Raw genomic sequence first — 23,675 nt, 5'->3', positions numbered from 1 at the left:
ATAATTTTAAAATATGCAAAGCAAGATTTTTATATTTATAGTCTATATACAATTACATCTATGGTAAAATATAAAGGCATGCATTGGGGGGATACAGTCACCAAATTATGGGTGGTTCAAGGGAGGGCAGGAGGAAGGGTGCAGGGTGGGGGAGGTTCACAGGGTGCTTGGACTTCATCTATAAAAATCTCAAGCAAATTATGAAATATGGATATAGACTGTTTAGATTTGGCAAGGCTGGGTGACAGTACCCAATGCTCATTCATGGTCTCCATACTTCTCTGAATGCTTTCAATAGGTCACAGTAATTGTAAGAGCCTTGAGCAATAGCTGTGGGTCCTATCTCTCTTCACACCCCAAGAATGAAGGGACAAGACGCTTGCTCAGTCCCCAGGTTCCTACATGCTGAGCACAGGACATTCATTTAGCTTAGCCCCAGCACTGGTCCCCCACTGGTCACCCTGATACCCCAGGAGCTCTCAACCCAGGCACACGTGAGAATCATCCAATGTGTGTCTCAGAAGCATGTGTGCAGGCCTCCACTGCCAGGGACAGATGCCCCTGGCTGGGATAGGACTAGGAACACAGTGATCTTTTTAAAAGACTACAGGCCTACTGTGACCCCAACACCCAGCTAGAAGAAGACATGCCTCAAAGGCCAGGCCACATTGTGGGCCCTCAGGGGCTCTGCTCTGTGCCTGACCCCATAGCCATTTCTGTCTGGGCCATAAGCTTCACACCAGTGCTCACACCTGGCCTTCAAAGTTTATGTGACATCCTTTGCACAGGGTGCTGTGCTATACACGTGGCGAACGTTTGCTCACTTCATCCATACCTCAGGCTGCTATCATGCCTCTTGGAACCAGCCCCTTGTTTGAAAATGCTCCTTGCATCATGAGACCCAGCGGGTATCAATGTGACATGAATCTCAACTGTCTAGCTGTGTTTGGCGGATGGCTGCTACCCTGGACTCCCCATCTAATTAACGGGAGCAGTCAGGTGAGGGGGACCTCAGGCTGGGGGCGGAGTGACCCTCAGTGACTGTATGCAACCTTGCCTTTGGGGCAGGCCTTTTTTATTCCTCAAAAATGTGCTATGGCATTTCACAAACAGGACATTTAAAGGGCCTCCCCTTTTAATCATCAGGGAAATACAAATTAAAATCAAAATAAGACACTACTACACATCCACCAAAATAGCAAAAGTAAAGGACAGAAAAGATCAACTGCTGGTGAGGATGGAGAGCACCTGGACGCCTCATACATTGCTAGTGGGAGTGGAAACTGGCACAGCCATTTTAGAAAGCCATTTGGTAGCACCTTCTGAAGGCTCAGCATGAGCCTGCCCTATGCCAGCCATTCTACTGCTAGGTGTATCTCAGTGCATATGTGTATCCATAAAAAGTCATTTATAAGAGTGTTTATAGCGTTCTATTCTTGGTAGCCACAAGCTAGAGACAAGTCAAACATTCATAAGCAACAGAATGGATAAGTAAACTGTGATATACTCACATAATGTGAATACCATACTCCAGCACAAATCAACAATAACCAGTAAAAAATAATACACGTGAATCTCAAAAACAAAATGTTAAGCAAAAGTAGCTAGAGGCAAAATAGTACCAGCTGTATGTTTCCATTTATGTCAAGTTTTAAAAGAGGCATAATCTATGGTTTTATAATTTGCAGGTACCGTTTATCATTGGGTGAGGGGTAGTACCTGGCATGGGGCACGAGGCAAGTTTCTGGAGGGCTGGCGATAGTCACTGGCATTTCTTGGTCTAGGTAGTGGTTACACAGCATGTCCATTCAGTACAATTTAATCCAATGCTCGTTTATAATTAGTTCTTTTAAAATATATTTTGTACTTTCGTAAAAAGTAAACTTTTAAAAACTGGTGCTCTGGCTATGATCTCCAGCCTGGCACATACGTGACCCGCACGTCCAGCAGATCGGCGCAGGATGCAAGCCTACCTGAAGGCAGCTGGGCCAGGTGCTTGTACGCCTTGTGCAGGTTCTCCCGGCAGATGGAGTTTGCGTCGTCCAGGAGGTAGGACAGGGCAGGGATGATGCCGTGCTCTAAAAAGCCATCCCTAGGGAAAGGAAGGTGGAAATGAGAACCTGCTGGGGTCTGTTCCGTCTAGCTGGGGCAGACCACCTTCCTCTGGCTGTGTGGGTGCAGACGAAGGCCAGAGATGGACAACACCTTACAGATCCTGAGAGGCCAGGGAGCAGGACAGTGTGGCTTGTGTGGTGGCAAGAATCACACAGCTCTGCCTCCTCCTAGCTGGGACTCAGACTGAGGCCCTCTGTGCCCCTAGATCCTTACTGGTCACTCTTCTGAGCCTCAGTCCTATCGTCTGTGAAATGGGAACAATAAGCAGAAACTCAGAACCCATCTCGCCTGAACCTCCAGGGGCAGGGGAGCGAGCTCAGCACCTCACCATCCTTGTTGCCCTGGCCCCCATGCCTATGCACACCTGTTATCTTTGTTACTACCTTCATATGCTAATAAATATTAGGTAAGCCAACTAGATGAGGATTTTTTTTTATTTTCTTATGAGAAAAAGTTGAATGCTTTGCAAAGACTCAAAAGTGAATCTCTAAAAAAAAAAAAAAGATGATTATAAAGGATTCTAGAAGGTATTTTGCATACAGATGATTTCACTGAAGTCTTTTGAGTTCTTGGTCTACTCTAAAGAAACCAATGCTGCAAACCAGATGATGTTATGAGTGTGGTTTAAGCAAAAAAGATGACAGGAAATGCCAACCAGTAGACCCATATCCAAGAAAAATGCCTGGGCCTACACAGGTATTGTGGGAATGCCTTATTTGTGTTTTCAGTTAAAATGAACTATTTCAAGGAAATATATCATTTCTTCATTTTTTTTGATTAATCAACTGACTGCTGGGCCCATATGCATCTGCAGGTCACATCTCTCAGGGCTGGGTTTGGGAATAAATAAGAAGTCACATGTGAAGCCCTTAGCCAAGTGGCACACAGGAGGTGCCGGCCAATTGTGCTGCTATGGCATGGGTCGCAACCTAACCTTATGGTGTGTTCTGAATCATTCTGGAAGAAGAAAAGCACAGTGGAACACACGAGTTGCCGGGGCCTTCCATGACTTCGGGGTCCTTCTTGGTCAGTTCCTAGTCACCTAGGCAACTCATGCTCTGAAAGCTGGTTCTGTTTGCCCACAGAGCATGTGCCCCTTACCAGAGGCAAGCAAGAGGGCAGGGGCCAGGCTGCTCAGGAAGCTCTCCTGCTTGTAGGATGTCCTGCGAATTAACCCTTCAAGGTGACGAGATGCCAAGCCCAGGGCTGCCACCCTCACTCCCCCTTCCCGTCACTACTTGTGTGGGTAGAAGATGGCAGAAGGGTTTCAACCTGGGCAATTCCAGGCAGTTACTTAGAGCTTGATGGGCTCTGAAAGCTGTTGGCTTTAGTTATAAGATCACCACTGAACTCTACGGAAATTTAAAAGTTGGCCACATTTCTGAGAACGTTGAAGGAGCGCACAGGCCGTATCATGTCCTTGGTCAGGGACCGTCTCCTCGCTATGTCCTCCTGCCTCACTAATGTGGGCCCAGCCAAGACCCCTGGCCCAGGCTCTCCTGGTGCTGCCAAACAGTCTCTGGTCCCCTCCCTGGGCATTTTGTTTTGTTATAATTGCTTAGACTTCAAGGACCTCTCCTCTCAGCATCTGTCCCCGCTTCAGTGGGGGTTACCTATTGTCCATATCAGGCCCAGAAAAGAGGGGGAAATAACAGAAAGGATGAGAGATGCTTCACTCCTCTGTGCCCACAGGTTTTAAAGCGCCTTCCCTGCACCATCTCAGATAAGCAAACTGAGTCTGGAATCAGGAGTCTTGCCCAGGTCAAAAAGTAGGAAACAGTGGGGCCCCCCCAAGAGGCCAGGGCTTGTGCCCCCACTCCACTGGTAGGTCCACAGCACTGGCCTGTCCTTGTGGTGAAAAGTGTGTGAATTAGGGCACCAACTGTGGCATCACCTCCCCACACATAACCTGTTCACCACACCCAACTGGGCGGGGGCTGCACACAGTGTCAAGTACCAAGGCACCAAGAGATTGGGGACTGGCAGGGTTGGGCAACTTTGGGTTTTGAGACGTCCTAGCACTCTTCACATGATCTGAAGCCTCCCTCAAGGGGTGTCTGTCGTTTACACCAAAGAAACCTGAAGGCGGTTAGCTTCCTTCTCTCTGGGCCTGTGCACACTGGCAGTGGTCTCCTTTCTGCGGGAGACCTAGGACAGGGCTTGGGGTTGTTAGTGATGTGAGGTTCTGTTTTTAACACAAAGTAGAACTAGTGATCCCTGGTCAAGCAGTGAGCGGGGCTGATGTAAGTACCTCCAACCCCTCCTGCCTCTATCACCCTGACTCCTATCCAAAATGCTAGATGAAATTTGTTTTAAGTATAAAATGCAAAGGGACATTTCCAGGTGCCAGAAACCAAGAACTTCAATGTCATGAGCAGAAGGTAAATCCACCTGCCCAGACCAGATGTTGACTTTGAGGCTGGTATTCTAACGCGAGCATGGAGACAGGAGCCAAAGCCACAGGGAACTGGGCTCCCCATAAAAATCTAAGAAAAAACAAAATTGCTATAGATGTGAGATCTGAACTTTCTTTCTACCTTCAAAGTGGGAAGCTCAGAGCTAGGAACTAACATAAAAATTAGTCTGCACTGGGTGCGGTGGGTCATGCCTATAATCCCAGCACTTTGGGAGGCTGAGGCGGGAGGATCACTTGAGGCCAGAGTTCAAGGCTGCAGTGAGTTATGATTGCACTATTGCACTCTGGCCTGGACAGAGCAAGGCCCTGTATCAAAAAATAAAATAAAATAAAAAATTAGTATGGAACAGAAAGCCAAATTAGACACCCACAGAGGCAAGCAAACCATCTCACAATGAGGCCTTCTCTGGCCAAATAGAAGTCCTGCCAAAGACCATGCTACATACAAAAATTTGAAGCATTCAAAGTGATTTGAGGGTGTCCACCCAGGGGGAGAAGTATGGTTCCACAGTGTGACATTGGCTTGCAGAACAGCTGCCCACCTGCCCACGTTATGGGTCGCCATGATGCACAGCACCTCTGTGGCTTTTATCCGCACTAAGTCGTTGATGTCCTTCAGCAAAGCTTTCAGGCTGTCCAGGCAGCCTACAAGGCAGAAAACAAAAACAAAAAAAACCAACTTAGACTATTTGCCAGTCTCAGAAACCAACTAACTCAGAAGTCAACAGGTGAGCCAACGTTGGGCAACAAGAAGGCACCAGAAGTTATGCTGCTTTGGGGAGTTATGGCATCATGTCAGTTACACAGCATCTCATCGTCACCGAATGGGGGCTCACACCCAGGGACCGTCTCATCTAACCCTCCTGGCATGGTTCTCCCTGCACGCTTTTATCAATGCCTTCTCTCAAAGGCTGTCATGGGGCTAAGAAAATGGCCTTTGCCATTTCTTTGACCCCAGGAGAAATGGGGTCAATGTATGACCCTGTCCCAAACTAGTCATGTGACCTTGAATGGGTTACCACCTAGGGAAGCCAGTATAAGCAAATAAAAATTCTGCTTTATTCATTGATCAGGAAACCCTAGATTCACACCCCTTCCCTGAACCTCGGTTTTCTTATATGTTGGTTGAGGGATGCTTCCTCCCTTGCAGGTGGCCACCATGAGGACTGAGGTAACCCAGGCACGACACTTAGGGTCACTGGCCCAGGTCAGGCTCAACCAATATCAACCCTTATGTTATAACTGAAGTTCCACCCAGTGTCTGAGGCCATGCTAGGCCCCTAGTCATGGTTACTTGGGCTGTGACACTCTCACCTATGTCAATGGCCTGGTAGACATACTCAGGGTCATGCATGAGGTCACACAGGGCCATGAGGGCTTTCTGCCTTGTCGTCAGGACCTCTGACTGCAGCTCCTCATTCAGCTTTGGCAGGGCCCGACAGCCATAGGCAATGGCAGCTTTGGTGGGGTTGATGTCAGGGGGCAGGTACATGGAGATCCGGGCTTCGGCCATCTTTCCACACCTAAAAGGGCTTTCAAAGTGAAGCTCCACAGAAATCACTGATTAAAAGAACCAAAAAAAAATTGTTGTAATTACTATTGTACTATAGAAGCTACTTCTCATCTGATCTTCAAAACTGTGAGCCAGGTGGGTGGGTATTTTCACTTCCATTTTACAGATGAGCAAACTGAGGCTGACAGCAATGAAGAAACTTGTTCAAGGTCATACTGAAGGTAAGTAGCAGCCCAAACTGCAAACTCTAGAGTTCTCCCATGAAATAGTGTTTAAGAAACCCCTGATACTTTACAGGCTGGGTCTTCAGTCAAAGGCATTGAAATGACAAAACAAACCAAACAAGCAAACCCAGAGATGATCACTCCATTAAGTGCTTATCTTGTGCCAACAATAACTAGTATCCAACTTAACTATCCCATAAGGAGGGGGCTTGTATTAACCATATTTTACAAATGAGGAATCTGAGGTTTAGCCAAGGAGCTTGCTGGAGACCACAGAACTGGTAAGACAAGGAGCCAACGTTCAAATCCAGGTTTAGCTCATTCACCACCAGGGACCCATATTCAGATATTTCCAGTACATCCATGAAAAGGAATTAAGGTTAAAGTGCGATTTATTTTTAACCCACACACACACCTTGAGCAACTGTAGGCAGTGTGGGCTAGCAGTTGAAAGAACTGGCTCCAGACTGGGGCCTTGGGCGGCCTTTACACGGTACTTCCTCTGCAAAGGGAATGTCAGTGCCTCCTTCCCTCCCTCCCCGAGTCGTCATATTAATGAAATACCCGAGCCTGGCCTAGCAGGGCTCCAGAAATGCTGGTTGTGATTATTATCATGGTTGTTATGCGTTTGGTCCTAAGTAAGGCCCCAGTCCTGCAGGAATGCTACTCCAGTAAAAGGTGAGCGGTTCGCTGACACCCGGCACCAGAGGACAAGGGGAGGAGGGCCCGGCTGGGAGGGGCGCGGCCCTAACTGATTTGAGCTCCCCTCACAGGGCAGGGTGGGCGCTGCGGACCGGCCTGCCCTCCTCTAAGGGGCGTGGACTGCGGGAGTCCCACCAGGGATTAAAGAGAGTGACTTGGGGCGTGGAGACATGGGCCCCGTCTGAGCGGGACTGGGTGGGTCACGGGGTCCCCCTGTCCCCGACCCCTGTCCCCCAGCCGCCGCCTCACCTGCTTCAGAGCCCGGGCGCCCGTTGCCAGGCGACCTTGTTGCCAGGCGACCCCGGCAGGCCGTGTACGCTGCGCGGCGCTTTGCACACTCGGTGCCCACAGCGCAGGCGCGAACGGCCCTAGGGTAGGGCCGGCTGCAAAGTGGGAACAACACTACTTTCCCCAGTTACTGTGGGGAACAAAGACCTCTCAGCTTTGTTCAAGGTACAAAAAGGAAGGGAAATGACTTATTTATGCCTTTCTCTGTACTGGATACTTTGCGCATGTCTTTGACCCTCAGAGTAAACCCATGAAGCAGTCACATTATCCAGTTTAGGGACTATCACCTCAGAGAGGTTCAGTAGCTTTCCCCAAATCACACAGGCCTGATCCCAAGACTGCTTAGTCCTGGCCCATGCTCCTTGGTCTGCAGGCTGACTGCCCGGTAATGACAGTGGTCGTCCCCTAGGGTAGACCCAATGGTGGCCCCAGTCGTGGACCCAATGCACAGCTGGCCAGAGTGGTGGGTCTCAAAAGCAAGCCAGACCCAGCCACCACCGGCATCAAACCCTCCCATGCTTCCCCACTGATCTCAGACCTGGGTCCAACTCCTAGCCTACTGTCAGGGTCCTGGGTGCTGGCCTCCTCCAACCATGCTGGACTCTCTTAATCCCCCAACCGGCCAGTTCTCTCCCACAGCCTGAGCTGCCTGTAACACTACCTCTTTGTTCTTCAGGATGCAATTTGGTGAACACTTCCTCCATGAAGCCTTCCTCCTCCCTGAAGGAGTGAAGGACGTGCCATTCCAAAATAATGCTGGACTGATGTATTAATTATTTTGAATTGACAACACAGGAGAAATTGCAGTTTCAGAAAGGGCTAGCTGACCTGTCTCCTCCTGCATGTAGCCATAAAGATTCCTCTGGGAGGGGTGCCCTCCCTGCACCAGTGTAGGAAAACAGCCCTTGTCACCAGAGACTGGGGATTGGGGGCTGCAGTGGACCTGAATAAACACTCACCAAAGTAATCCTTATCTTCCACTAGTTTTCCACCCCCTCACATATCTCCTAGTTGACTCCCCTAGCAATTTACTGTCCCTAGCTAGATTTTCTTTGTCCTTTCACCTCTCCTCAAATTTATCTTTCTTTGTCTAAAATGTATACAAGCTTCTTTCTTCGGCCACTTCTTTGGACTTCACTGTCATGTGAAGATCCCCATGTATATGTAAAACTAATAAAATTTGTATGCTTTTCTCTTGTTAATCTGCCTGGTGGTAATTTGGCTCCTAAATCCAGCCAGGGACCCCTGAAGAGATAAAGGAGGGTTGGAGGTGATCTCTTTCTCCCTACATCCCCAGATCCAAATTAGTAAGTCATTCCTGAGCTTAATCCTCCCTTCTCCTAAATCACACGGGCACGCCTCCTAATTCTCCATTTACTTCTGTTTCCCCCAGCAGACTCCACCTTCCCCAAGGGTGGGCAGGAGGTCCGTTCTGCTTCCTTACCTCCCTGGTGCCAGGCACATACCAGGAGGCTTTCCGTCAATGTAGAACAAATGTGTGGTTAATGGACTTGAATCAAGTTTTACAATCTAAAAGCACTTTCACCATTTCACATGAATCTCACAACAAACCTTTGAGGTAGATAATCAGGTCCATATTATAGCTGAGTAGACTTGAGTTACTGGAGGTGGACCAGCTCACCTAAATTCACCCTCTAAGCCTGCGACCTTTGCAGTGAAACTCATTAAAAGGCATCAGACATCAGCCTCTAGCACATTTGGCTTTGAACTGAAGATGACTGACTGAGATCTGTGTACCAAGGATCATTTTGTGACACAGAGAAATAAGGCAGCCAAATCAAGTAGGTTCTCAAAGCTGGGAACCCCAGGGGACCTCACTGAATTTGGTTCCATGGTTTTATGAGTCTCTGGAGGCCATCTACCCTCACACATATACCTCACTGTCCAAACGGAAATTAGCTCAGAGGAGCTCAGTGACTTGGGTCAGCTTTTCCATAGCCATTAATTAAGGAAATCGATTTTGAAGCATGAGCTCTAGAAAGCCAGGCATGTGATATTCAGACAACATTGGATTCAGAACTACGCAGGTTAGGGCCGGGTGTGGTGGCTCATGCCTGTAACCCTAGCATTTTGCAAGGCCCTGGCGGGAGGATTGCTTGAGGTCCGGAGTTCGGGAACTGTGCAGATTAAGGTCTGTAGGTGGTAGACATGTCCATCCCTTGCCGCTACAGGGTGCTTGACTCCAATACCACAGCAAGAGCTCTTACACCGTGACTGCCACCACCGCTCCGAGTCTAGGGGCGCCAGAACCGCGAATGTCTGCACGGCCAGCCCCGCAGAGCCCAGCCTCCACCCTCTGGCCTCCTGGCCCCGCCCACTCCCCTATCCAGCACCGCCCTTGTTGTCATGGTGCTCTCGGGCGTTCCGGCCACCTTGCTCTGACTTCAGGAAGGTTCTCGTTGCTATGGCGACCGCCGGTGCAAGGAGCGCGCGGGACTGGTTCGCTGTAGTCCCTCCCAGACCTCGCCCCCGACGTCCGCCATCCGTCAGACGCCCGCCGGTCCCGCGTGCCCTTTGTTGCCATGGTGATCGCTGCCGCCCGCCTCGGGCAGACCAGGCCGCGCCGAGCCCCCGCCTTGGCAGCTGCAGCGGGTGAGTCCACCGCCCCCTGTCGGACCCTCGGCCCGCCCGGCGCGGGCGTCACGGGGGCCGGGGTCGCGGGGCTCCGCGTCGCCCGCGCCGCCCGCCCGCAGAGCCTGCGCGCGGCCTGCGCCCGGCCGCCACGTTTGCGGAGCTCACGCCCGGCCAGGCCTGCGCACGTCCCCGGGAGAGTCGGGTCGGACGCGGAGGACGCCCGCAGGCCTTGGCCGAGCCACCCGAGTGCGCAGAGGGCCCGACAGGAAAAGGAGCGGCTGAGCAGGCTCGAGGGGTCGGACGCTGGGAGGGCCGAGGGCTGTCGGGGAACAGGTTGACGTGTAAGGCCCCCGGGATTCACCCGGAGTCTCATCCTTTAGAGACTAGGAGAGGGAGGCCTGGATCTGGTTTTGAAGCTGGTGAGAAGCTAGGCAGAAACTCGTGGGTGAGTCTCCAGGGATTTGCATGGCTCCCTAACTGTCTCTCTCCCCTGGTTGTGTCCATAGGATTCTGGAAGGATGAGGTCCTCCCTGGCTCCTCTGGGGGTCCCCGTGAGCCGGGACCGCGTCATCGCCAGCTTCCCTAAGGTAGAGAGTCATTACGGATGCACTGCTCTCCTGACGCCGGGCCACACCGGCTCTCCCCAATCTGCACTCACCCCCAGAAATAAAGCAGGTGAACGAGGGAGCTCTGTTCCTCGCCAGGTTTTCCAGGCTTCTCCTTGGGAAGCTGGGACACTGGACATTGACTTGCCCAAGGCAGGCCAGCAAGTGGCTGGTGACTCTGGGTGCCAGAGTGGCATGGAGGTTTATAAGGGGCTTAGCAGTCAGACAGTCCTGGGTGTGAATCCTGATTCCTTCATTAAGCTGTGTGTCCATGGGCAAGCGGCTGGGCCACTCAGACCTGCTACATGAGGTGACTCCATGATAGACAGAAGCTGCCTTGCAGTCATGGCGGCTGTTGTTCTCACCATCATTACTGCTGTCAAGATAGCATTCTAGTCTCCTGACCCCAAATCTGGGGCTCTCTCCCTTTGCCATTCTGCCTTCAATTTCTGCTGAAAATTCACAGCTCCTTTCTGCCTTTATTAAAATCCACCGTTAATTGCAGCAGAGGATGCCAATCAGTGCAACCTCCATAGGGGCAGTGGGACAATATTTACCAACATTGCAGATGTCTCTGCTCTTTGATCCAGCCATTCCATTTCGGAGAATGTACTCTGTGGATACCCTGGCATAGGTGTGCAATGTACACAAGGACAGGTGTTGCAGCAGTTTGTAACAGCAGAAAGTCAGACACGACATAAATGTCCTCTGAGAGGAGGCTGGTTAAACAAATAATGCTGCTTCCTGGCACAGACGCGAGGCACCTCCTCGGGGGCTGCTGTGCAGTGGCAGCCAGAGTAAATTGTTAAGCAGAAATGCAGAGTGGAGCAGTGTGTTGTAGAGCGTAGAGTGTGTAGCACACTTCCATGTGTCAAAATGAAGGGGGAGGGAGAAACGTCCGTTTGTTTATACATGCAGAAAATATTTTTGAAACGATACCTAAGCCCATGCAACCAGTGGTTGCCTCCATATGTTAAAGTTAAAGTTTGGATAAATCAGGCAAAGCAGGTAAGGGCAGGTGGAGTGTGTGCAGTTCTTTCTGACCCTGAGCCCAGGCTCTTAAACCACTGCTCGGTTCCACCTTCCAGGTAATGTGGAAGACAGAAAGTGCTTCCTAGGACATTTTCCAGGCACATGTATGTATATTTTTTAAACAAAAATGTCATCAGAGATCCACAGACAGTATGGGATGATCTTGGAACCAAAAAGGCCCTCGTTGTCCCTCTTGCTTCACCCCAAGAGGTCTCAGGCCCAGAGAAGGCAGAGGCCTGCCACATGCATGCAGCAAGAGGACAACCCCCCAGGGGAGACCCCAGTCTCCAAGTCCCAGCCTAGGTGCTTTGATCTGGCCTGGCTCCTCTGGACTCCCAAGACCCTGGAGCCTTGAGGACAGACATGACAGAGGGGCAGGGAAAGCTAATAAGGCTGCCAGCCACAGGCTCCGGAGGGAAGGCTGGGAAGTAAGTCAGCCCTTGCTGCCCGGGGGATGGAGCCCCAGCTTTGCAGGATGATGTTTCGGTCTGTCTGTCTGGGTCTGTCTCTTTGCAGTGGTACACGCCCGAAGCCTGCCTGCAGCTCAAGGACCACTTCCATGGGCAGGTCAGCGCAGCCTGCCAGCGCAGGAACACGGGGACTGTCGGGTGAGCCCCAGGGCATTGGATTGGGGATAAGAGGGTAGGAAGGAATGAGAGCGTGAATGAATGTGTGAATGAAAGAGCGAACAAATGAAACCCTTACATGGATCAGGCCAGCGCAACCCAGTATAGACCTGAAGACAGCTGGGGCTTTATCTGGCTTCACTTGATACACCTCTGCCATAGGGGGCAACTTTCTCTTTTTCCAGCACATCATGCAGGTGATGTTTTCAGCCTTGGGTCACCGCACAGGTTCATTTCCTCTGTCCTTTTCCCCTCAGGTCTTAGCATAAGGTCCTCTGGCGTCTTCTCTGACCCCCTACAACTGCTCTCCTTAGCCTGGGCTGTGTGCTTTTGTGCCCTAAGAACTTACCTCACAGAATTGGGGCTTTACTTGTCTGGATTCCTCACTAGACTTAGCTAGAGAGGGCTCCTGCCTCCGAAGCACCTGCTGCCGCCTGCCACCACCGGCACAGGGGTTTTGCAACACTCGTTCCTTCTTTTAACAAACAGGTACGAGGGCCTGCTTTTGCCCCTCATCCCGAGGAGCTCACAGTCTCCTCAAGTAGTTGGCTGAGCTCACAGGTGCCACACAGTGTGGTGAGGCTGGAAGGCAGCCCAGCTCGGAGGTCCCCAAGGCTGCACAGAGTGAGGCAGAGCTTGGATCAGCGTGGCCGAAGAGGCTGTGATCGTGGGATGAGAGTGACAGCACCAGTCAGGGAGTGCTGGTGCCACATCCGGTGCTGCATGCAGCTCATCTCCCTGACTGGAGGTGGGGAAACTGAGGCACAGAGGGTTCTGCCTCAAGACCTTAGCCAGTACCTTTACTCCTTCATTTTGTCTAAGAAATGGGGTGAGAGCCAGGCTGTTCCAGAATGAGAGAGCCACCCGGGAGCAGGGTAGACACAGCCCTTGACCTCACAGATATGGCAAGGTGAACTGCAGGCCAGGTCACCAGGTGACACAGAGGTGCCCTCTTGCTGTCTGCAGGCAGAGGAAGTGCCTGTCAGCTGTTTATTCAGGTTGGTTGCTGCAACTGTCCAGCTCCTTTGGGATGAGCTGCAGAAAGTCTTCAAGTCTAAGTCCCAGGAAGCCGGGCGTGGCTTTGCGCACCTGCAGGCCCAGCTACTCAGGAGGCTGAGGCTGAACTTCAGCTCGGGAGTTTGAGACCAGCCTGGGCAACATAGCGAGACCCTGTCTCCAAACAAACCAGTCCCAGAAATGCTGCAGTGCAGAGTGCAGGACACACACAGGGTGAGGCTGATGGCTGCTGTCAGTGAGCAGCGTCTCCAGGGAGCCCAAGAACCTCAGAGCCCACTTGCCTCAAGCCACAGCCCAGATGTGTCAACCCTGTATCCTGCCCATGCTGTGCCCCTTGGCCTTTCTGACCCTTCGGACACCTCCAAGGGAGCAGGTGACAGCGGTGTCCTGGTCAGGGAGCGCCTGCTTGCAAGGAGCCAGAGCCCAGGCAGGCACACAGCCCCAGGGGGCAGGTTGGGTGCAGGGCCACCCACCCACCCTTGCGCTGGTGCCCCCCGCACATAAGTGGCGTGTCTGCACCCTCAGCGTAGCTCCCCCAGCTTGGATGTGACCCAGCCCACCTTGGGCTTTTGCCTCTGCCCTCTCAGCCTGTGACTCAGCCTCTTGTCACGTCCACCTCAGGACCAGGACTTTGGCCAAGTGGGGTCTGGGGTGTACCCCAGAGGCATCAGAGTCCCCAGAACAAACGCAGCCTCTCTTACCCTCCCCTCTGAGGGCTGGGGGTTTGGGGGACAGAGTGTCTCAGCAGGGTGGCCCATCCTGTGTCCAGGAGCTCAGGAAAGGAAAGGCCTGCGAGTGTCCAGAGACCTTGCTTGAGAACAACACGGATGTATCTCCCACAGGCTCAGACTCTCCAAGGTGGTTGTCGTTGGCGACCTCTACGTGGGGAAGACCAGCCTTATCCACAGGTACACGGCTTCCTAGGCCCCGTTGGCCACACCTCCCAGCACCAAGTTGTCACACCTCTGCTGGGTAGCCCAGATGACACTGTCATAGTGGGAGCCATGTGGCTGCCAGGAACCACTGTGCCTCAGCCTGGTGGGAGCCAGATGGGAAGGGGTGCACGAAATTGGGGAGACGATAGGGTTGGGAAGACAGTGGGTATCCCAGGAGGCTGGCATTTGTCACACTGTCCCCCGGGGGCCATGGGCTGGACCCTCCACCGCCCTCCCTATGAATAGATGCTCAGTTTCACTCAGTTTCTAACATGCAGTGTTTTCGGGGCTCCTGCAGCCTCCCTTCCCGCACACCGTTCTTGGTGGCTGCTCTGTCTGTCCATGGCCTCCTTGGGCCATTACTTCCTTGTCAATCCTATATCGGTGGATCACATTTGGCTGCAGACTCACACTGTCCTGAGCGAAGTTTCTGTGCACACTGCTCTGATGCCTTCCCTGCCTCCCACAGGTTTTGCAAGAATGCGTTTGACCGAGACTATAAGGCCACCATTGGGGTGGACTTTGAGATCGAGCGCTTTGAGATCGCAGGAGTTCCCTACAGCCTCCAGATGTGAGTCTCTGCTCTCCGCAGGGCTGTGGGTGGGCTTCCTGGAGACACCGGAAACCTTGGGGAGCTCCTCCTCCACTGCACCCTGTGGCGCTGCTCAGCAAGCACCTGTCTGGACAAAGCATATTTCCTGGCTCCCCGAGTCCCTGGAGTCCCCTTGGTCCCCACAGTTGTCATCACATCTGGGGAAGGTCCTCACAGCCTGACCTGCCCACCCACCCCTGACCTCCCCTGGTGTACCCCCTATTCTGCCCAGGCTCAGGCCCCTCCCCCTCAGCTCTCCTGTAATGCCACTGTCCAGGTCAGCGGGGTGGTAAGTCCCTTCTGAGCTCTGAGCCTCTGTCCCCACCTGTGAAATAGGGTCAAATCCAGTCCCCGCTTGCCATGCTCAGGCAGGGAGGGCCCAGTGGGGAGGCAGCACCGTCTACAGCCTTCCTCAGGCCTGACATGCTCATCTTCCTGCTCACACGACTTCCCTGGCTCACGGTCCCCCCCCCCCTTGCTTTCCTTCCACCCCTGTCTGTCTGTCTGTCTTCTTCCATGCCAGCCCCAGGCACCTGCCTCTCAGTGGCCCACTGGCTTCCTCCCCTCCCCCTGCTTTCCTTCACCAGGGCCCAGGACTCCCCCCAGAGCTCAACCTGTTCCACCCCAGCTGGTGCCTTGCTCTGCACCTGGCCTACCCCCTCCCCAAGCACCTGGAGGATGCACAGGCACCAGACCTTGCTCTCCCAAGGGGCTCCTCCCCTCCTTGTGGTCTCCTCTGTGGCTGCTGCTGTCCCCTGCTGGCAATCGCTAGGTCTCTGTCCTGGTTCCTTTCCCCTTTCTATCTCCCAGGTGCCTTCCTCAGCCTTCTGGCCCTGCTTGGGCTGAGCCTGCGGAGCCTGTGGATGTGAGTCCTGATTCTGTCAGGATAGCGCCCCTCAGCTCAGGACCTCCGCAGCCCCTGTGCACTTCTGCAGTCAGGGGATACCAAATCTTGCCCAAGGGAGAGTACAGGGTCAGTCCAGAGCAAAAGAGGCTGTGAAAACACAGGGCCTCAGGACAGCGGCAGCTGGAGAGCTGGGAGAGCAAGCGCCCGTGGGAGCAGCCTGGGGGTGCGAGAGAGAGTGCCTAGTGGCCGGGCTCACCGTTGTGACCACAGGCTATATCTCAGTGGAGGGCCCAGGACAAAACGGTCACCATCCCGGCTCAGCCTCTCGTCTGACATTGAGGCTGTTGCCAGCCTCCCAGTGTGCCCTACCCCCAGCGCCTGCTCCCAGAATCTTCTTCAGAAATGAAAGAAAATAGTAGTGAATTAATGAAAAAATGAAGCCTACAGAAAAAGTTGTGTGTCGTGCTGGATCCCTTGAAAAAGATTGCAGACCATTGATGTCTTGTTTGTGGTTTGTCTACTTTTCAGTTTACTGAGAAAAGTTAAATTCTGATCTGTTTACTTTAAAATAGGGTGGATTTCCCAACTCACCCCTGCATATTGAGCACCTGCCTTGTTCTAAACCAGGGCAAGTAGATCTCAGCACGTGGGCCTTTCCCTCTGCTAAACTATGCCCATTGGAGACATCATTAATTGACTGTTGCATTCTTTTCCATGGATCCAGGGCACCTAAATCCTTCTCAACAGGGTATTCCAGAGAGCTGGAGCTAACTGCTAAGAGTCACCTGTGGGTGCCCCGTTAGGGACCTGGGACTGCAGTGCAGAAGGTGAAGCACCGTCCCAGTCACGCATAAGCAAGTAACAGAGCCCTGGCCTGGGGCCAGGGATAGAGGGTCGCAACAGGCACTTCCTGAAGCCCACACACTGGCGTGGGCCCCCATGTCTCCTACCCACAATCCCACTCACCCGTTGGCTCAGAACGCTTCCATTGTTTAACCTGCCACTGTTCTCCCTTTCTCTCTCCCACTGCACAGCTGGGACACAGCCGGGCAGGAGAAGTTCAAGTGCATTGCATCTGCCTACTACCGTGGTGCCCAGGGTAAGCAGCATGTGATGTCAGGGGCCTCGGCCATATGCAGCCCAGGGGCTCCCTGCTCGGCTACACAGCAGGAAACCCAGGTCCTCCATGCAGCCACCCATTTTCTGGCCTCCAGGAACCACTGAGAAAACACTGGGCTGCTGTGTGGGGACAGGGACACTGCCCTTACATCTGGCTGGCTTTGGCAATCACATCCTTTGGGGACCCTGTGGTGGTGGGTGCTGGCTTTAAGTCTCAGCTCCAGTTATCAGCTCAGAAAGATCCTGAGAGAGGGAAGTACTTGTCCAGAGGCCCCAGGAAGGAAGAGCTGCATCCAACTCCAGGGGGTGGGGAGAGGCTTGTCCTGTCTCAGCAGGAGGGGGCTGGGCCAGAGAGGAGTGACAGGGGACCATAGGAGGACTGCCAGGTCCCTGCGGGTCCCCAGCACCCCCACCTCCAGGGCGGAGGGCAGCCCAGGCACTGGGGGGGCCTGACAGTGTAGGGTCCTCTGCCGGCTGCACCTTCCCTGGGGAGGCAGAGATGGAGCTCAGTGGGAGATGTGAGAGAACTGCCAGACGCATCCAAAACCAGACTCAAATTACAGGGTGCCATCATGTCTACTCAGTAGCGGTAAGAAAGAAAGTCACAACCCCTTCATTGTGATTTGAAAGGAGCAAAATCAGGAAACAAACCATGAGTGCCCGGCTGTGGGTTGGAGCTCAGCTCTGCCGTGGCTGCGTGGCCTCCTGCAGCCTCCGCCACCGTGGGCCTCTCTCTTCTGGGAGGGTGCGTGCTTCTCTCCTGGGGATGGGTGTGCGGGTCTGGCTGCTGTCGTCCCTGTCCCTGTGCCTCAGGAGCAGAGCGGGCTCTACTGTGGCCTTCAGCCAGGTGCATCGGAAGCCCCTGCCAGCCCCGCTCACTCTCCCGGGGTGAGCTGAGCAGCATTTCCCAGGAATGTCCTCCAGGACTCCCCTAGGACCCAACACCACAGGAGCTGAGGGCGGGGACTACCTACAGAAGTTTCCTAGGCTGGTTGTTGCTGATCACCGTCAGGGCCACAGCTGCCATTTGCTGAAAGTTGCCCGAATCAGGGCCTGGACTAGTAGCGTTTGAAAACAGCCACTCTTGTTTAATCCTGACAGCAACCCTGAGAGCTAGAGGTATCATTCTCACCATTTTACAGAGGGGGAAACTGAGGCTGTCAGCTGTTAAGGCCCTCACCCGAGCTCCCTCAGCTGTGAGCGGCAGAGGGTCCCCGACGCCAAAGCCCATGTGCCCCACGCCCCTCATCCGCCCTCCTTGGGTTCTGCCTGGGGCCAGGCTGCTGGGCGCACGCAGGGAGGGCGGTGGGAGGTGGGTCCTGGGGCAGCCTCCATCTGGGGCTTGGCGCTGAGTGCCTGGGGGCCGCCCTGGCAGCTCCTCAGGAGCTAGGCGGCTCCCGAGCCCCGCCTTTGACAAAGAGCCCCCCTCTGTCGCACTGTTCGCCCACCGGTGGCTGGTCGCGGTCGGCTGCTTCCGGGTGTCCAGTGATCATCACAGCCTTCGACCTCTCCGACGCACAGACGCTGGCGCACACCAGGCGAGTCCAGCCCGCGGCCCGCGCTTCCCCAGGTCCAGCCAGCTGCCTGACGGCCCCCAGACAGGCCAGCGGTGGCCGCCCCCGCCCCCGAGTGCGAGGCCAGCACAGTGGCGCCGGGGCGCGTGCTCCAAAGGGCGTGCACTTGATTTAATACTCTCCTGTCGCCATCTCGAAAGTCCTGATGTTTGAATGAGGGGCCCCACATGGTCACCCTGCTCTGAGCCATGAAAACTTCATAGCCAGTCTGGTCTGAAAGGACACGAACTTGCCACTTGATTCTTAGGCAGAGAACGGCAATGCGACCAATTCTGAGAGGCCATCCTGCTTGTGCTGGGAGCCGTCTGGCTAATGGACCAAAGCCCTCTCCCCTCACCTTTGTCTGGGGCATCTGCATCCAGCAGCTTCCAAACCCTAGGAGGGAGGCGGGTGTGATCGTTCCGGCTGATAAAAGTGCAGAACTCACCCGAGGTCTCACAGGGTGCAGGCAGAGCCAGGGCCAGAGTGGTGTCTCCTCCAACCCTGACCAGTGCTCCTGTGTCCCACCCCTCTGTGGGACCAGTGTCCAGCTCAGCCGGTGTGGGCCAAGGCGCCCTCCCTGCACCTCCCAGCCCTGGGGGTGTGCAACCCCATGCCCTGCTCTGGGCGCATGCGTGGGCGGCGTCTCTCAGCCTGTCTCTCCTGCGCACTCCAGGCAGTGGCTCGCGGATGCGCTGCGGGAGAACGCGGCCACCTCCTGCTTCATCTTCCTTGTGGGAACCAAGAAGGACCTTCTGGTGAGCAGAGCGGCCGGGTGCCTGGTTGGCTCGCAGGAAAATGCCTCCACCCTTAGCCCAAGTTTGAGGAGGGAGGGTGGAAGGGAGGCGGCACGCGGGAAGGGGCAGCTGCCGGCCCCAGGGGCCTCCCCGCAGGAGGGCCGACTGCTGGGTCAGCGAGGGCCCCTCTCCAGTCAGGGGCAGCGTGTGAGCAGGCCGAAGCGGAGGCTGTGCACCTGGCCAACGAGATGCAGGCTGAGTACTGGTCGGTGTCCGCCAAGACCGGTGAGTGGGGCCCGGGCTGTCGCCGTGGTGGGGGCAGAGCACTGCTCTCGGGCCAGGCCTTTCCTTCTGTGGCCCCACGCATGCTGGCATCGCAGCCCAGCCTTGCTGGCGACTGGCAGCGCCTTCTGTTGCCTGAGAGGAGGCCCCTTATCTCTAGGAGGTTGGGGGGCCTGCCTTATGGGGGGGACATCGACCCTGGCCCCATGCTGCGCCAGCACGTTCTCCAAGGCAACCCCCCCCCCAACCACCGGTGAGGCAGGTTCCTTTTATCCCTGTGAAGTCACTTCCAGGAACACAGGGGAGGAGGTGACAGGGCCGGGATCCAAACACCTGTAACGGCAGCACTGTCCTGCCCTTGCCCCTCGGATGCCAGTTGTGTGACACCACCGGCCTGCAGAAGGCCCTGTAAGGGGGTGTCGTCATGGCTTGTGGCCTCCAGCCATCCCACTCTCACCCGTCCCACTCCCCACCTGGTCTGCCCCTGGCAGTGCTCGGCTCCAGCCCCTGGCAAGATCCCCAGCATCCCCAAGCCTCAGTCCCTTCATTTGGGAAGTAGGCTGAGGCCATCCCTATCATTTTTGTTAATGAAAAAGCATGTTTTAAATCACAAAAATCCACACGTACTTGCTGAGGAAAAATTAGAAAATGTAGAGATGCAAAGAGCAGACTGAAAACACAGGCCTTTGGGGGATGAAGTGAAGGTGAGTGCAGGGCCCAGCACACATGGGCCCTGGGGCTCTGCAGACTCAGGAATCGGGCCCAGGAGTCCTTGCCCCAGGCAGGGGGGGACAGTGCATATCAGGCCAGGGATTGAGTGAGCACTGTGGGTCATGCCAATGCAAACACCTTTCAGTGCCTCGCCTGGTGCCCTCTGTTGCCCTTCCCAACAGTGTCCCTTCTGCCTTGTGAGAACCTGCCCTTCCCTGCCAGAGTAACAGTTTACAGACAGCTTGCTATGGCCGAGCAGGCCTGCCCGTGCAGATGTCCAGGTTGCTAGCTGCACAAGGCAGTGCACAGTGTGCGTGTTGGGGGCTGGAGCCCAGCCTGCTCCACGATGGCCAGCGCCTCCACCTGGAGGAGGGTATACAAAGGCTCCTTGTGGGAGCGCATTAATCCTCATGGCCCCACTGGGCAGCTGTGGAAAGTGACAAGAGAGCAGAGGCACATGTCTGTCCTGAGCTCCAGCCCTCCCAGCTCCTGGTCCATAGCAGGTGCTCAGTAGCAGCTGACTGGAAGAGTAGATGCTGAGAAAGGAAGGCTCAGAGGTTTGAGGGAGCGCCCTGGGCAGGTAACTGGGGGGCGGGAGTGGGATGGAGCCAGGTCAGGCTGGCGGGCCCTGCCTAACGTGGGGGGGGCGCGCCCTGCTGTGCTTATTACTGTCACTGTCAGGGCTGCTCTGGGAGGGGTGCGAGCCAGCCTCAGGGTGGGCTGCCCTGGCTCCCATAGCCGACGCAACCAGGGGCAAGGGCAGAGGCGGATGGGGTCACGGCTGTGTCACGGGCCCACAGGGGAGAATGTGAAGGCGTTCTTCAGCCGAGTAGCCGCTCTGTCGTTCGAGCACTCGGTGCTGCAGGACCTGGAGAGGCGGAGCAGCGCCCAGCTCCAGGTCGGCGACGGAGACCTCGTCCGTGCGTACAGGCGTGGCTGGGTTGGGCTGGGGAGTGGGCTCGGGGCCTAAAATCCACATACACCCATTCTCCTGTCACCTGTGACCCTGCCATTTTCTCCCTGATGTCCTTTGGTACTCCTCTCTGAGCGTCACCCTGCCTTCGGGCCTACAGCCTCCCTGACCCCATTTGCCAGCTCAGACTCCTTCTGGCCCTCCTGTCTGCCTCCTCGTGGGCTGGCTGGGCGCCCTAGCCTCTGCAGACATGGCCTGGCTCTGGCTCTTCCAGTCTGTGCTTTCGCCCACTCTGTCCCACCACCCGGGATGCACCCCAGGCCTCCTGGCCTGTGCCAAGTCATCTAGGCCTTGACTGACAACCCAAGTTCACAGCTCTGGCTGTCAGGGTCGGGGTGTGCCCTGACACTTAGCTGATGGCAGATTACTTTTCCCCTCCTTCCAGGAATGAAGGGAAGCTCACCTGAGAGCCAGGAGGGCAGGGGGCTCTCCAGCCTGGGTTGCTGTTAGCTGGGACCTGCGCCAGAGGCCTCCACGCCCCCACGCTCACAGGCAGCAGCTTCGGAACCTGTGGAGGGTGACATGGAGTCCGAGCTCTGCAGCATGTCTGCTCTGAGGTGTGGAAGGCCTGTGCTCTGGGCCCTTCACCCACCCACTGTGCAGCGCCCCAGGGCTCGGCCACTTCTCTTTGGCCCCCCACTGGCTGCCTGGGGGTCCCACATGGCCTGGCGGGAGGGGGCACTGCAGTGATCCCCTGAAAGGCTGGTCACACGTGCAGGGTCCTCAGTCTCCCTTGGCCTTGGAAGGCCTCAGGACTGCTAACTGGGAACACTCCTGCCCCGGCCCACACGCTCCGCCCTGGCCTGCATCAGCAGTTGACCAGCACCCTCTCCCAGCCATCCTGGGTGCGGCCTCACAGCCCGTCTCATCACCGTGTTCCAGCCCACCTGTGCTTGCCAAAGTCGGCACCTGAGGGAGAACCCACCTAACGTCCCCCCGCGAGTTTTCTGTTGTCTGTAGGAAGCTTGTAGTTCTGGGCCTTGGAGTTCTGAGCCTTGCTGTCCACTGTCACTCTGCCACAGGCTCTAGGCATCCCTGGGCAGGGCAGGCATCTGGATGGTGAATTTTCCGGGCTTGCTGCAGGAGGAGGGCTGCACAGCCACCCTGGGGTAACTCCCTCAGCAGCCCTTGAGCGTGGTGCTGCCCTGCCCTGGCACCCATGCCAGGCCCGTGCCCACTGCCGCCTCCACGTCCCTCTCCCCTGCTGGCCTGCATGTCTCTTAGGCCCTGTGTAGTGGCGTCCACACATCTCCAGAGGCTCCGGAGGCCTCCAGAGTCTAGCATGTTCCCGTCTCCACTGCTTCCTCCTGCGCCCACAGGGCAGGCAGCAGCACCCTCTGCCAAGAGTGCTTGTCCACAGGTCTCCTCACCGCTGTGAACCAGCCCCATGGTCCTGTCACCCTGGCTATGCCCCCTCGTCCCCACCCACCCACCTTGTGCTGTAGGCGGGCGGGTACGTCCGGCGTCCCCACCCGAGTCCTGTAGATGGTGAGCACTTTGCAGGTCAGCGCCGGCCGCCCGGTGCCTGGCACGCGGCAGGTGCCCCGCAAATGTTCATCGCCACACAGCGATCACCAAGTAGCAATTAGTGAAAAACACTGGCATCTCTTCCTGTGTGTTCCTTCTTCACTGTATTTTTAGCTCTCTTTTTATTTTTTACATATATAAAACACTTCCTCATGCAAATTGCTTTTAAAGTTGTTGTGTGCTCCCCGTGAAACAAGACAGCACAAAGCATATAAAATACTGAGTGGAAACCCCCACAGCGTTATCGGCTCTGTCGTTTCGCCAGAGTGACGTCGTGCGCACACACTCCCTGGCAGCCTGCCTTCCTGGGGAGCTGCCACCGGCACTCTCGCTGCGGGCACATGCAGAGCCTGCGTGTTCCTTTAGCAGTGGCCAGTCTTCCTTCGTGTGATGGGAGGTCCCCTTCGTCTGACCTGCCCTAGATGACATCCAGTTTGTATCGAGCTTTTAGGTTTTCCCCATGGTGCTGCAGTGGCCATCCTGGAACTTAGAGCTTTGCACACTCAGGATTTCCAAAACAGGCCTTGCTAGGCCCTTCCTCTGGACTGTGGCCCCCAGCCTGGTCCACTAAATGCAGCCTGCGGGGGTACAGATGGCATCGGGGGTGCGTTAGGGAGGACCTGGCATGCAGGGCTTCACAGCAGGGGAGAGCCGGGCCATGGTGGGCTGGTCTGTCCATGGCTCCCTTGCCCCTTCCGGCCCCAGGACATTGCAGGGGTGGGGCGTGTGGCCCTGCTGTGACCAGCCCTGAGCTCGAGCCCCGCTGTCTGGTGTGCACCCACACCTCCATGCGTGGTCCTTCATGGAACTCTGCTCGTGCTACCCGCCGAGATACACCAGCTGGTCCCTGCAGGCCCTGACTGGCACCGCCATGACCTCTCTGATTTTGATCTTTGGCCTGGGAGGACAGGAGACTAAGCCCTCCAGGGACATGCAAGGGCTGCACTGTCCCCCGCTCTGGGTTGATGTAGCATCTTCTCTGTGGGAATCACTTCAGTGTGGCTCACACACCCTCACTTTGATACGAGGAGTCAACAGAGACATTCCCTCCATCCTCAACATTTGGCAGGAAATTTCTGGGGCAGAGAAAGTTGGGCAGATTGGTCTGGTCCTCTGGGCCCAGGGAGGCAGACCCCTGCAGCTAGGACATAGCAAGAGACCACAGAGACCATATATAAATGCTTCAGAAACACCTTTTCACTTCTCCCCATTTCCCCTGGCCCCTTCCCTGCTCTCTGTCCATCTGTTTGTTTATAATTCATTTGT

The 23,675-nt window shown here is 55.2% G+C and overlaps 2 protein-coding genes across 6 annotated transcripts in view; one reads left to right on the top strand and one right to left on the bottom strand.

Annotated features, from left to right (window-relative positions):
- RSPH14 (radial spoke head 14 homolog) overlaps nucleotides 1–7,298 on the bottom strand; it is a 70,237-nt gene extending 62,939 nt beyond the window's left edge. Inside the window, exons 1-4 of one of the 2 annotated variants that reach the window (XM_020282924.2) lie at nucleotides 7,220–7,298; nucleotides 5,846–6,091; nucleotides 5,074–5,176; nucleotides 1,974–2,092 (exon numbers count right to left, since the gene is read on the bottom strand). In XM_020282924.2, coding sequence (XP_020138513.1) covers nucleotides 1,974–2,092; nucleotides 5,074–5,176; nucleotides 5,846–6,044 — 421 coding nt within the window. In that variant the 5' untranslated portion in view covers nucleotides 6,045–6,091; nucleotides 7,220–7,298. Of the gene's footprint in view, nucleotides 1–1,973; nucleotides 2,093–5,073; nucleotides 5,177–5,845; nucleotides 6,092–6,683; nucleotides 7,199–7,219 lie in introns of those variants that run through there. The other variant, XM_012749293.2, reaches the window with a different exon arrangement.
- A 2,451-nt stretch (nucleotides 7,299–9,749) lies between these two features.
- Nucleotides 9,750–22,647, top strand: RAB36 (RAB36, member RAS oncogene family). Of its 4 annotated transcripts, none has more exons than XM_020282926.2 (11): nucleotides 9,750–9,871; nucleotides 10,360–10,440; nucleotides 12,007–12,098; nucleotides 13,976–14,041; nucleotides 14,538–14,639; nucleotides 16,542–16,606; nucleotides 18,113–18,164; nucleotides 18,856–18,937; nucleotides 19,111–19,201; nucleotides 20,710–20,829; nucleotides 21,268–22,647. In XM_020282926.2, the coding sequence occupies exons 2-11, from the start codon at nucleotides 10,372–10,374 to the stop codon at nucleotides 21,330–21,332; spliced, it is 804 nt and encodes a 267-aa protein (XP_020138515.2). In that variant the 5' UTR covers nucleotides 9,750–9,871; nucleotides 10,360–10,371; the 3' UTR covers nucleotides 21,333–22,647. The 4 variants fall into 4 exon arrangements, with proteins under 4 accessions (XP_020138515.2, XP_075852855.1, XP_075852854.1 ...); XM_075996740.1 differs by lacking the exon at nucleotides 9,750–9,871 and adding an exon at nucleotides 10,005–10,148; XM_075996739.1 differs by lacking the exon at nucleotides 9,750–9,871 and adding an exon at nucleotides 10,005–10,194.
- Nucleotides 22,648–23,675: the final 1,028 nt, after the last annotated feature.

The sequence above is a fragment of the Microcebus murinus genome, chromosome 22 (assembly GCF_040939455.1).
Source record: "Microcebus murinus isolate Inina chromosome 22, M.murinus_Inina_mat1.0, whole genome shotgun sequence".
Taxonomy (NCBI): Eukaryota; Metazoa; Chordata; class Mammalia; order Primates; family Cheirogaleidae; genus Microcebus; species Microcebus murinus.
This window is presented reverse-complemented; position numbering and strand designations above follow the sequence as displayed.